We start from the raw sequence: 12,217 nt of genomic DNA, 5'->3' as shown, positions 1-12,217 counted from the left end.
AGCTTCTGGAATTTTTCAGGAAACAATGATGAAGCGCGGTGTTAGGGCTGCCTCTGGGTGTGAAGCTGACTGGGGCCCTAACAGGAGAGAGAGAGAGATTGAAATAATGATGAGTGGTGTTGGATGTGTCATTTTCAAGGGATCGTTTGTGGATTTCTACCTTAGGTGTTGTGGTTTATTTTGTTTGTCACTGTAACACTGTCCTGTCAGGCAGCTTCCTTGTAGTAAAGGTATTTTTCTTCTTGTGTGTCTAACAGAAAAGATTTGGCATGTGTGGGGCAAGTTTTGTCCAGTTTCTTCCGTGTTTGGTGACTTCTCTCTTTTCTCACTTGCTGAGAAATTTCTCTAGAGGACTGACATCTGTTGAGTAAATCGTCTCAGTACAAGCTCCTGTCAGACTGTCCGGTTGTCCAAGCCGTAGTTAGAGCGCTGCCTGTCTGTGGTTTTAGTACTACTTCCAATATCTTCTCTAGTTTGCTGCTCTCCTAAAAGGGATCAAAATGAGTGAAAGATTTGGATTTAGATCAGGTAGAAGGACACCATATCTTTTAATTCCATTCACTATTCCATGGTGACTGAGTGTCTCTCTTTTAGAATGAATGCTGAGAATACTTGATAAGGACAAGCTAAACAATCTAAGCTTGAGTTACTGATTTAATCTTAAATGTGTTTGTCCTGTTTTGTGTAAAAGTGGGGTTGGCAGTTAGAACTATGCATGGGGTGGTGGTGGGTAGTTATTTAACTTTCTGGTAAGTTGAATCTTTCAAAATGTGGTCTAGCTCTTTGTATGTACATTGTACTGTGAGTTCATTGGGATTACAGCAGACATTGCATGGGATGCCATGCCTGTGCCCTGCGTGTTATGCTTCATGGTAAAGGCATAAAGGGCAACAAGCTCATCTGGCACTTCAGTTTCTTGTCTACAAAATCCAGGTGTGAGGGACTGAAGAAGAATGGACTGTGTAATATGCACGTGGATAACAAATTTTGAATTTGAGTTATTGGAAGTTAAATAATTTTTTTTCTTGTGTTTGTTCATACGCACACTTCACTAAAGCAATGACCAGTCCATGGTGCAGTGGTATTCAGTCACAGGACAGTTTCAGGGAAATCACTACTCTTCTGAATACAGTGGCTGAAAATAAGATTTCAGGGTGACATATTTTGTGAAGGTAGAAATGGAAGTGGCTAAATTGGAGTGCAGAAACTGCCTGAGTCTGACTGGAATGTAGCTGCTGAAGGAGGACTCACTGACTTCTTTGCAGTTGTTCTTATACAGACCAGTGCCAGTAGGAAGGTGGAGTTGAAGCATGAAAAAGTTAGCATGATAGTGGCTTTAAACAACCAAGTTTTTGTCTGTTTTATATTAGTTGAACCTCAACAGCTAACTGTTTCCAGAGTTGGGGGCAGCATGCAACGGTCACTATACTGGCAAAGCTGAAGATGGAGTAAGGACAGATTTCTGGGGTGTAGCTGTTACTTTGTGGTTGCCTCAGCCCTTTAGGTTAGCTTTTCTTCACCTTGCTTTTCCTGGGGAAGGAAATGGATAGGAATGGTGGACAGGATGGCATTAGAGGTTTATCCATCTGGGGCAAGCAGTGGAAGCATTCCTTACAGTCTACTAACAAGTTAAGCTGAGAGCATCTGAGTGGTACTTTGCTCACTCAGAGAGTGAACATTCTTTTTATTTCAATATCTGCTACTAGATTTGAAATCAAGAAGAAACTAAAAACGGCAAAAAAGAAAGAAAAGAAAGAGAAAAAGAAAAAGCAAGAGGAAGAGCAGGAGAAGAAAAAACTCACACAGATCCAGGAATCCCAGGTAGGAGATGAAACCGTCCTTAGTCACAAAGCCTTTTCCCTTGGCAATACGAGGTAGGATGCTGACTCTCTCTGCCCCGATGTTTTCACTTAATGTCAAACAGTGTGGCAAGCAGGACAGAATGTAGTCATTTATATGCTAAGGCTATCTTTAGCCTTTCAGTTCATTTGAAGAAACGAACATCTTTGGCCTGCTGAGGGGTGCACTGATAACTCCTTTTAATAAAAAACGCAAAGTTGCAGCTGTATCTAGAGTTGCTGTAATAGTCCTCCCATATGAGAACAGGAGAGCAACCTAACCTTTTGCAGTTACTTTAGCTAAACTTCTGTCATTCAGTCTCAAACATTACATATGCAGTCTTACTTGCAAGTGAAAGTTTGAGGGAGCAGGCCAGAAACCGCTCAGCTGTAGTCTTAATTATTTTGCCCACACGTACAATGAAAAGAATGCTTAGTTTCTACTGGTAGGGCTGTGAATGAAAAGCTTGAAGGCTGGGAGGAATAGAAGTAGTTCTGTAGTTTTTTCCACCTCCAGTAGAGAGAGGATAAACCAGTATTTGGGGTAAGGCCTCTGTAACGGTAGTTTCAGATGGCTGAATTGGCTGTAGTTTCAAATGGTTAAGACCCCGCCCTTTACTATTTATAGACTCCGGGCACATAGGCTCCCAGAATGGGATGGCACTCGTCTTGCTTAACTCTAGCCATCTAAGAACTAGTTGATAGTGTGCAGTCATTGTCACTTCTGTCTTTGTGCAGTGGAGTAGGGCATTTCCAGCTGGCAGTTTGCTCCCTGTTATTTTCTAGTGAAACAGATGTTAAACACTTAAATCAAATTAGGTGAGATGAGTTTTCCCATAGGAACATGTTAAGTGGAGTGAATCTCATCTCCCTACCCCTCTCAACTCCATATATGTGCATGTGTGTATGTACTTATGTAGTCCATATATGTAGTACATAAGGTGTAGACTCATACATATATGTATATATCAAAGGATCTTACACAGAGTTCTTCTACAGTGCCTTTTTTTGACTTACTTCAAATGACTGTCTTTTATGCTTATTATAGAAGCTGCTTTCTGTGCTACCTGGTATTCCAGATAGACCTGTTAGAAACAAAATATTGGAAGACTTAAAACATTTAAGATTTGTATCCATATTGCAGACTTTACCCACAACTCTATTTCTGTTTTAGTATTTGTTAACATAACTTTTCAGTTTGCTACAGAATGAGAACAAATGCCTTGTTTTGGCCTTGCAGAAGGAAAAGCAAACGAGAAGAATATTCATTCAATTTTTCCTCATTACCTGTTGGTTATAGAATTACTTCTGTTTTATTTCTCTAGTCCTTTTCTAACCTTCAGGAGGAGTTTTGAGAGTAACACTTGGTAGCAGAAATTTTGAAGTGTAAATATTATCATTATTTTGATATGAAGCAGAAAAAAAAATGCTGCGGATTGATTTCCCTCTCCCTAACCTCTATGAAAATGAACTTGAAAAAAACTGATTTCAAATGCAGTTTGTTAGTAGTTTCTATTTGAAAAGTTTTCAAAGTGTGCAAACAGTCTTTGTTTTAATGCATTTCAATTTATGGATTGCACTTGGTGTTGAGGGACTTCCTGTGCATATTTTTAGGTCATGTCACATAACAAAGAGCGGCGATCAAAGCGGGATGAGAAGCTAGACAAGAAATCTCAGGCAATGGAGGAGCTAAAAGCGGAAAGAGAGAAAAGGAAGAACAGAACAGGTATGAAAGTGCATTGCTATTGCTACAATTTTTTGAGGCACTGTTACAGCTTTTTCAAAGTGCTAACTTTCTGTTTCTAATTAATGCAACAGTCCTACACTTGGAGTGAATGAATTCCATGTCTCTGTTTTCCTTGGTCTTTTGCCCAATATGACCACAAAGGATATCGTTTGGTACCACTGATGCTGTTCCTCCCCCTCGATCCTCCCCGGCACTATCTGAAAACAAACTTTCATCACAGTCCATCAAATGGCACTTAGTAATGTTTAGTTAACTTAGATTCTGTTATTTAATCTCTGAACCATCCAGACCATATTTACTGTACTTGTGCTACCTTGTCTACATTTGCTTGTTTCTTCACTGGCACATCATCTTGTCCGTCTTGCCACAGGCTTGTGATGCAACTCTTTTTGCTGCTCTACTGGGTTTTACTGTGCTCCTGGATGCCAGTGCCCACCAAAGCTGCTCTATCACTCCCTGGATAGAGAGTGGAGAGGGAGAGATAATAAAATGAAAGGCTCATGGGTCAAGATAAGGACAGGGAGATCACTGACCAATTACTGTCATGAGAAAACAAGACTCGACTTGGGGAAATTAGTTTAATTTATTAGCAATCAAAATCAGAGTAGGATAATTAGAAAATAAAAAACCTACATCTTAAAAAACACCTTCCTTCTACCCTTCCCTTCCTCCTGGGCTCAACTTTACTTCTGAGTTCTCTACCTTCTCCTCTTGCCCAGTGGCGCAGGGGGATGGGGAGTGGGGTTTGAGGTCAGTTCATCACACTTTCCTGCCGCTCCTTCCTCCTCAGGAGGAGGACTACTCACACTCTTCCCCTGCCCCAGCATGCTGTCTCTCCCACAGGAGACAGTTCTCCATGAACTTCTCCAACGTGAGTTCTTCCCACAGGCTGCAGTTCTTCACAGACTGCTCCAGCCTGGGTCCCTTCTCCGGGATGCAGTTCTTCAGGAACAGACTGTTCCAGCGTGGGTCCCCCACGGGGTCACAAGTCCTGCCAGCAAACCTGCTCCAGTGTGGGCTCCTCTCTCCAGCGGTCCACAGCTCCTGCCAGGAGCCTGCTCTAGCCTGGGCTTCCCGTGGGGTCACAGCCTCCTTCAGGCATCCACCTGCTCTGGCATGAGGTCCTCCATGGGTTGCAGATGGATATCTGCTCCACCATTAACCTCCATGGGCTGCAGGGGCACAGTCTGCCTCACCATGGTCTTCACCACGGACTGCAGGGGAATCTCTGCTCCAGTGCCTGGAGCACCTCCTCCCCTCCTTCACTGACCTCGGTGTCTGCAGGGCTGTTTCTCTCGCATATTCTCACTCCTCTCTCCGGCTGCAGTTGCACAGTGCTTCTGCACCCCCGCCCCCTGCTTCTTAAATACATTATCCCAGAGGCACTACCACCGTCACTGATGGGCTCAGCCTTGGCCAGCGGTGGGCCTTGTCTCTGTCGGACATGGGGGAAGCTTCTAGCAGCTTCTCACAGAAGCCACCCCTGTAGCCCCTCCGCTACCAAAACCTTGCCACGCAAACATAATACAGCTCCTCTCCAAACACGAGATTTTTTTTTCCCTTGCAAAATAACAATGAGTTATGTCATCATAATAGTTTTATCTTGCATATCCAGTTGTTATGCCCATCTTGTATTGCCACATGCAGTCAAGCTGGGAGACCGAATTTAAGTACAACTGAGATTTAAGATGCTTTTAAATACTTTGATTTCTCTCTTTGAATATATGCAATGGAGTGCTTAGCTTACCAGTGGACTTGAACACGTGGCTTTTGTATCCAGTGTAAAATTGACAGCTATTTGCCTCTTTTTTTAAAAACAATAAGGTTTCAGCTCTAAAAGAAAGCTTTCATAAAAAACTCACAGCTTGCTTTTCCTTGTTCTCTCTCCTCCTTCCCCCAGCTGAATTGCTTGCAAAAAAACAGCCATTAAAAACTAGTGAAGTATACTCTGATGATGAAGAGGAGGAGGAGGATGATAAGTCTAGTGAGAAAAGTGATCGCTCGTCCAGATCCTCATCCTCTGATGAAGAGGAAGAGTAAGTAGTAAACACTGGCCTATGATTACTTATAAGTGTGTGTTCAAAAACAGATCCACTTTATGTAGGTACATCCTGGTTTAGAGGATTGTTTGGGGGAAGTTCAGTGTCTCTAAAGTGGTTTTGCCTCTGAGCACACTTGCATTGCTCAGATTTGAGTCCTTGGCTTCTGTATCGTGGTGTATGGGACTGACTTACCTTGGATGGGTTTGCAGCTTCAGTTCCCTGCTGTTACCTTTAGCCCCGTTTACTGTTGTTTTCAGGTTTGTTTAGTCCTACAGTTCAGCAGCCGCAGAACCCCGGCACGTTAGCAGGGCAGAGATATGTGCTGGCTTATCTTAAAGCATTGGCCTATAAACTGCCTTGGCGTGTGAGTCTTACTGCTTTGCAGTAGCAGGGGCAGTAGGTAGCAAGTCTGGGACTTGGCATTAAGCCTTTTTCATGAATGCTAAATTCACATATCTACAGTCAACTAGCGCATGATGAATGATTCCTTGTACTAGTAATTTAAAGAGTTAGTGTTCATGCTGCACCTTGCTCAGGACCTTTTTTTGGTGATTATGTCTCTACTGTTTTTTCTTTATTCCTTCTCACCTTTTGCCAATAAGGAAAGAAGAAATTCCTCCGAAGTCCCAGCCAGTGTCCTTGCCTGAAGAACTGAACCGAGTACGCTTATCGCGGCACAAGCTGGAACGCTGGTGTCATATGCCCTTCTTTGCCAAGACAGTCACTGGCTGCTTTGTCCGTATTGGCATTGGAAATCACAACAGCAAACCTGTTTATCGGGTGAGTTTAGTTCCAAGGGATTTAGTTCTTCTTACAGTGCTGTAATGTAACATTTGCATCTTAGCAATTCTCAGGTATCTGTGATTGTTTGAGTGACAAACATAGAAAGATTGTTTATAAGCAGAAAATGTAATTGCTGCCAAAGAAGTGGAGAAGACTGGTTTAAAAATAAATCTATGGGATCAGCTAGGTGAAGAGAGACATTTAGTGAAAGAGGGAGCACTAACAAAGCCTCTTCTTCCAGCTTCAGTTCATGCTATCTTGTCTCATCATCTGTATTGCAAAGTAGAGTTCAGGACTCTGCTTTGACCAAGTGAGGATGAATAGTATTCAGCCCTTATTTCTGGGAATGTTCCCAAGTTATTGAGTGGTTCTTTTTTCATGAAGTGTTCCTAGTACCTCGGTGTGCCTTAGAAGAGAAGGTGATTGAGAACACAGTTTTGGTTTTATGTTTTATTGCTGTAACTGCACAATCATAGGGTTCAATAATATTCTCTAAAATTGCATTTAGAAGGTCCCCAGAGGGGCTGTGTTTATGTGAGCAGCACTGGTGTATTTCATTTGGGACAAACTTTAACCCAAACCAGCATTAATTGAAAAGGAAATAGAAAAAGTAGGAAAGCCTACATCATTTGGTCGGGAAGGCTGAACTGAGAAGACAGAAAAACTGCATCAAGTGTTCAGATGGTATAATTTGTCAACTCAAAGGTAATGCATGAAGCAACTAATCCAGCACCTGATAATGTACCCTGAAAAGTCTTGCTTTCCTTGATCTAGTTAGAAATGTTAGTTAGGTTACGGTTTTTGATCTCTAGTGAAAAGGCTTGAATATGCCAGATATATTCCAGGAACACAACAAAACCCCTCTTGCATCCTTCCTTTTGTGTGTTTTATTCTGTGATACAGGTTGCTGAAATAACTGGTGTGGTAGAGACTGCGAAAGTTTACCAGCTTGGTGGTACCCGGACAAACAAAGGACTACAGCTGCGGTAAGATACCGAAGTAATCCTCATTAGTTCATGAATCAGTGTCCTTTTGATAGCAAATAAGGTTCTCTGTGTGGCTTGGAGATGAGAGCTAAAAACCAGACTGGCCCTTGCCATACCGCTTCCTGCTGGAATGTTGGGGTTGGGTTTGTTTGGGCTTTTTCCCCTTGAGCATAATGGAAATTATAAAAAAAACAAACCAAAACCAACTCATGCAGAGGCTTGTGATTGTATTGACATCTGAACAATTCATTTGCATTAGTAACCCATGATTGTTTGTCTATGCCTCTTGAGCTTTGCAATACTCTTACATATTTCTCCACTGTTGTCATAATCAGATGTTAGAAATATATATCATTTAAAGGCATACATGACTGGGTGTGGCACATGTGTCACAACAGAAAGTGGTACTTTGGAGGGAAGAAGCTGAATGTAGCATTGGATTTCACCATTGTTCTTATGGCCCTTGTAAGGATTGTGAGGTGAAGATTAACAGTTACAATACAAAATACCCTGGTGGGGTAGGACAAGAAGACATTAACCGTTTGGGAGAAACAGGAAGGCACGTGGGAAATGCATGTGGGTCCACGTATGGAGTAAAAAAAGCCTTATCTAAATCTGTTGTAACACTCAATAACTTCTTAGGCTAATTCAGGAGGGACCTCCATGCTTTGAGTGAAATTTACACCCTGGCAACCAATTTTAATATTGGTTAGTAGCAGTATAGTAGTTTAGCTGGTAGTGCCAAAGGTAGCGCTCTGCAGAAAGTGTTTAGGGATTTCTGGCCTTGACTGGGCAATGAATGAAAAATTCAAAGGGGGTTGGCTCCAGCATTGTATAATTCAGTACTGCTTAAAGGTTACTTGTACTAGTCCAAACATGAAGGAGCTTTGTGTTTCTGAAGATGGTGCTGCATCACCAAGTAGGGTATGTAAGGTTTAGGTGTGAGAGAGGCCTGTTTCTGTTTCCTCCGGAGGGTTTTACTGCCACAACTGAGCGACTCACTGTCTAGTATTTCTTTGCATTACTACTAATAGCTGCTGTAGGCTCCTGAACTGTGGCAGACTTGACTGAAGTTAGGAATAGATAGCATGTGAGCCACAAGAGTAGGCTTAAGTGTGTGGTTTTGGGCTTCTTGAATCAGTTTACATCTATAGATCCAAGATCACAGCTCTGTAAAGTCAGAGAGGGATGTTGTTACGCTTTCTTGTTGCAGGCATGGCAGTGATTCACGTGTGTTTCGTTTGGAGTTTGTCTCAAATCAGGAATTTACTGAAAGTGAGTTTATGAAGTGGAAGGAAGCGGTAAGTTTGTCAGACTTCAGTTTATTCTTAGCAACCTTCTGCCAAGGATGCTTTAAGGGGAAAGTAACCTCTTTGTCCCTTGCGTTTAGATGTTCTCTGCTGGGATGCAGCTACCCACACTGGATGAGATAAACAAGAAGGAAGTGTCCATCAAAGAAGCCCTCAACTACAAGTTTAATGACCAGGACATTGAGGAGGTAATCAGTGCGTTGTAGTGAGGCTGTGGCAGTGCTTAAATGTGTCAGGAACTCATGGAGCAGAGCACTAGCTGTTACAAAGCAAAATAATGATGGTATTTGCTTCCAAAGAAGAAAATAAAAGGCTCAAAATGAAGTTGCGTAACTGGATAGAGTAGCTTGGTGATCCAGCTGTTTGTTTTGTGCTCGCTCCTGCTTGACTTCATCCTTTGTGTCCTGCTACTTTCTCCTGAACTTGTGTTGCACAGCTCTGAACTCCTAACCTGAGTATGGCAATTTAGTTCTCAAGTTCTGAAAAGCTAACAGCATCATGATAGGTGCATTTATCACAGTTTCTGCAGTTTAATACTTGGTTAATACTGACAAAATGTGACTAGCATCGGATTTTTGTAGGTCATAAGTGAGGGAAATGGAGCTGTAACTCATTACCAAGTCACAAATTTAAAAACGCAGCAGAGAGCATGAGTAAAATGCTGTGGCAGTAAGTACATTTCTTAGGTGATATTGATCTGTTGCTTCTAGTGTCCAAGTTCTGAAATAGACATTTCATCTTTGTGTATTCTTACTGTTTCCTCTGCTTACAGATTGTGAAAGAGAAGGAAAGGTTCAGAAAAGCACCTCCAAATTACGCTATGAAGAAAACTCAGCTGTTAAAGGAGAAGGTGAGAGATGAGATGATGCCTGCAAGCTTAATGCAGTCTTTGATTTTGAAGAACTTGGAGCTCATCTGGATTTTGGCAGTAGTCAGCAGTAAGCTCGACTTTAACTATGCAGCTAAAAGGTGGATCTCAAGGTTCATTGCTGGGTTCAGAACACTCAGAACCCACTTAAAGCTATTGCATTCTTTTTCTAAGGGCAATTGCCAACAATTATAGCTGTCTGTTTTTTGTGTCCTTTAAACAAGAAGGTCTTAAGCTGTTCTGCTTTAGAAAATCTTTTTCTTTTTTTCTTTTTTCTTCCCCCCAGGTATCCCATAATAACATTTGAAAGTTGATTTCCTATACTTTTCAAAATAGGAAAAATAAGTCGTGTTAAATTATCTTTTACTCGGGGGTGACTGAATTTTCACTTTATGGCCAATAATTTGTAATTAAAAGAATAAGTTGATGAAAGATTTACTTGCCACTGAACTGTTTTACATGTAGACCTGAAACAAATAGACCTAACAGTGCTGAGAAGCCAAAGCCAAGAAGTGAAGTAAACGAGCAGTCTTAAGTATCTCTGAAGACAGACATAACCTGTTCTGTTTCGTTTTATTTGTGCAGTCCTTTTTCAAGACATTTGTGCTTCATATACAGTAAAACCAGTTTGTATTAATTTTTAGGTCTGCATTCACCTGGCTGGAGAGCAGCTCTGTTGAAAGGGACCTGGGGGGCCTGGTGGACAGGAAGCTCAGTGTGAGCGAACAGTGACTGCCGCGGCCAAGAAGGCCAATAGGGTGCTGGGTTGCATCAAAAAGGGCATTGCCAGCAGGGATAAAGTAGTCTTTTTTTTTTTTTTCTACTCTACTCAGCGCTTGTCAGGTCATACCTGGAGTGCTGTGTACAGTTCTGGTCCCTGCTGTACAAAAAGGATGTGGCCAGGCTGGAAGGGGTCCAGAGAAGGGCCACCAAGATGATCAAGGGACTGGGAAGCTGCCATACGAGGGTAGGCTGGGAGAGAAAAGGAGGCTCAGAGGGGATCTCATCACCATGTACCAGTACTTAAGGGGCAGCTACAGAGAAGATGGAGACTCCCTTTTTACACAGAGTCGCATGGAGAGGACAAGGGGGAATGGACACAAGTTGCTCTTGGGGAGATTCCGACTGGACACCAGAGGAAAATTTTTCACAGTGAGGACAGTCACCATTGGAACAACCTCCCCAGGGACATGGTTGACTCGGCCACTTCGGGTTCTTTTAAGAGTCGTCTGGACAGGGTGCTGGGCCATCTTGTCTAGACTGGGCTCTTCCTAGAAGGGTTGGAATAGGTGATCCCTGAGGTCCCTTCCAACCTGGGATTCATTGATTCTTTCGCTTAACTGTATTGTTTGCTCATCATTTTATGATGCACAAATATGTAAATTGTTAGTTTTCCATTGCGGAAGGGTGCAGTTGCTTTTTGTTGTCACCAGGTGGCATAATAAGCACCTGTTGTTGGTCTGGTGGCGTGGTAGGGGACTCTCCAGTTCCCTGGAATAAGTGGCAACTGATGGTTGCAGAAATAATTATTCCTTTCCTGAGCTGGTAAATAATGATATCAAATTTTAATCAAACCTGTAACTTAAATCATCTAACTGATTTGCCCTGCTTGTGCTGGGACTAGTGCTCCTATATCTTCCTTAGTTTAAGGGGTTTCAGAGGTTTTCAGAGTTCTTCAGACGAAGAAGTCATGTTTTACCTTGAGCTGTCAGGAGAGATTAGCTCTTTGTTGTATTCTTACCACGCGGGGTAGAACATGTGCAACTGGAATTGGGTTGGCTGGCTGATTCATGGGTCTGTCCCTTGTTTCTCTGACTAGCTCTGTGGTAGAAAGTAGTGCCTAATGAGTTACTGTTTGGTTGAAGGCTATGGCTGAGGACTTGGGGGACCAAGATAAAGCCAAACAGATTCAAGATCAGCTTAATGAACTTGAAGAGCGAGCAGAGGCCCTGGATCGTCAACGAACAAAAAACATTTCTGCAATCAGGTAAGAAGCAGATATTGGGAATTTTCTGTCTTAAATAGTACCACCAAAATATGCAGATACAGAGGAGAGAAACTCACGCAGTAGTGAATTAACTGCAAGATTTCCTCTTCTTTCCTGTACAATGTATCAATGAAATGTGTATCATGATGGCTCTATTAGTGTTTGACTATCTTTACTTCCTTATATCTGTCATTGAGTTAAAACCGTCAGAGAGGTAAACTCTCTTCCATGTACCCCAGGTAGCAGTTCTGTTGTAACAAGAGTAATTTGCGATCAGGATGAAGCTGCAAGAATGCTGTCAGGCATTTTGTTATGTAGGGATTGACAAAACTTTCTTTTTCTTTCCCCCAACCTCCTTTTTTTCCTTTCTGCAGTTACATCAACCAGAGAAATAGAGAGTGGAATATCGTTGAGTCTGAGAAGGCTCTTGTGGTAAATAGTGCTGAATTAATACTTCTGTACCAGTAGCGATGAAATGATGCAAAGGGGGATAACTGCATGGTGAAGTTACTAAATTTTTAAAATGATCTTTCATATAGGCAAATGACATGATTTTAAAGTAGATTGCTTCATCCTTTTGATCAACTCAATTATCAGCAGACTACTGGCTGTAATAGTGACTTAGTGCATTTTGTATGGGAAAGAAATCAGAAAAG

At 42.1% G+C, this 12,217-nt stretch overlaps 1 protein-coding gene across 1 annotated transcript in view; it reads left to right on the top strand.

Annotated features, from left to right (window-relative positions):
- The window catches only part of RTF1 (RTF1 homolog, Paf1/RNA polymerase II complex component), a 39,490-nt gene that overhangs the window by 20,596 nt on the left and 6,677 nt on the right, over positions 1–12,217 (top strand). Inside the window, 10 exon segments of the mRNA XM_064462516.1 lie at positions 1,707–1,821; positions 3,453–3,564; positions 5,486–5,621; positions 6,230–6,407; positions 7,314–7,396; positions 8,610–8,697; positions 8,787–8,894; positions 9,479–9,556; positions 11,440–11,561; positions 11,936–11,993. Coding sequence (XP_064318586.1) covers positions 1,707–1,821; positions 3,453–3,564; positions 5,486–5,621; positions 6,230–6,407; positions 7,314–7,396; positions 8,610–8,697; positions 8,787–8,894; positions 9,479–9,556; positions 11,440–11,561; positions 11,936–11,993 — 1,078 coding nt within the window.

Source organism: Phalacrocorax carbo, chromosome 10, assembly GCF_963921805.1.
Source record: "Phalacrocorax carbo chromosome 10, bPhaCar2.1, whole genome shotgun sequence".
Lineage (NCBI taxonomy): Eukaryota > Metazoa > Chordata > Aves > Suliformes > Phalacrocoracidae > Phalacrocorax > Phalacrocorax carbo.
Note: the sequence above shows the minus strand (reverse complement) of the source record. Positions and strands in the feature narration are given on the sequence as shown.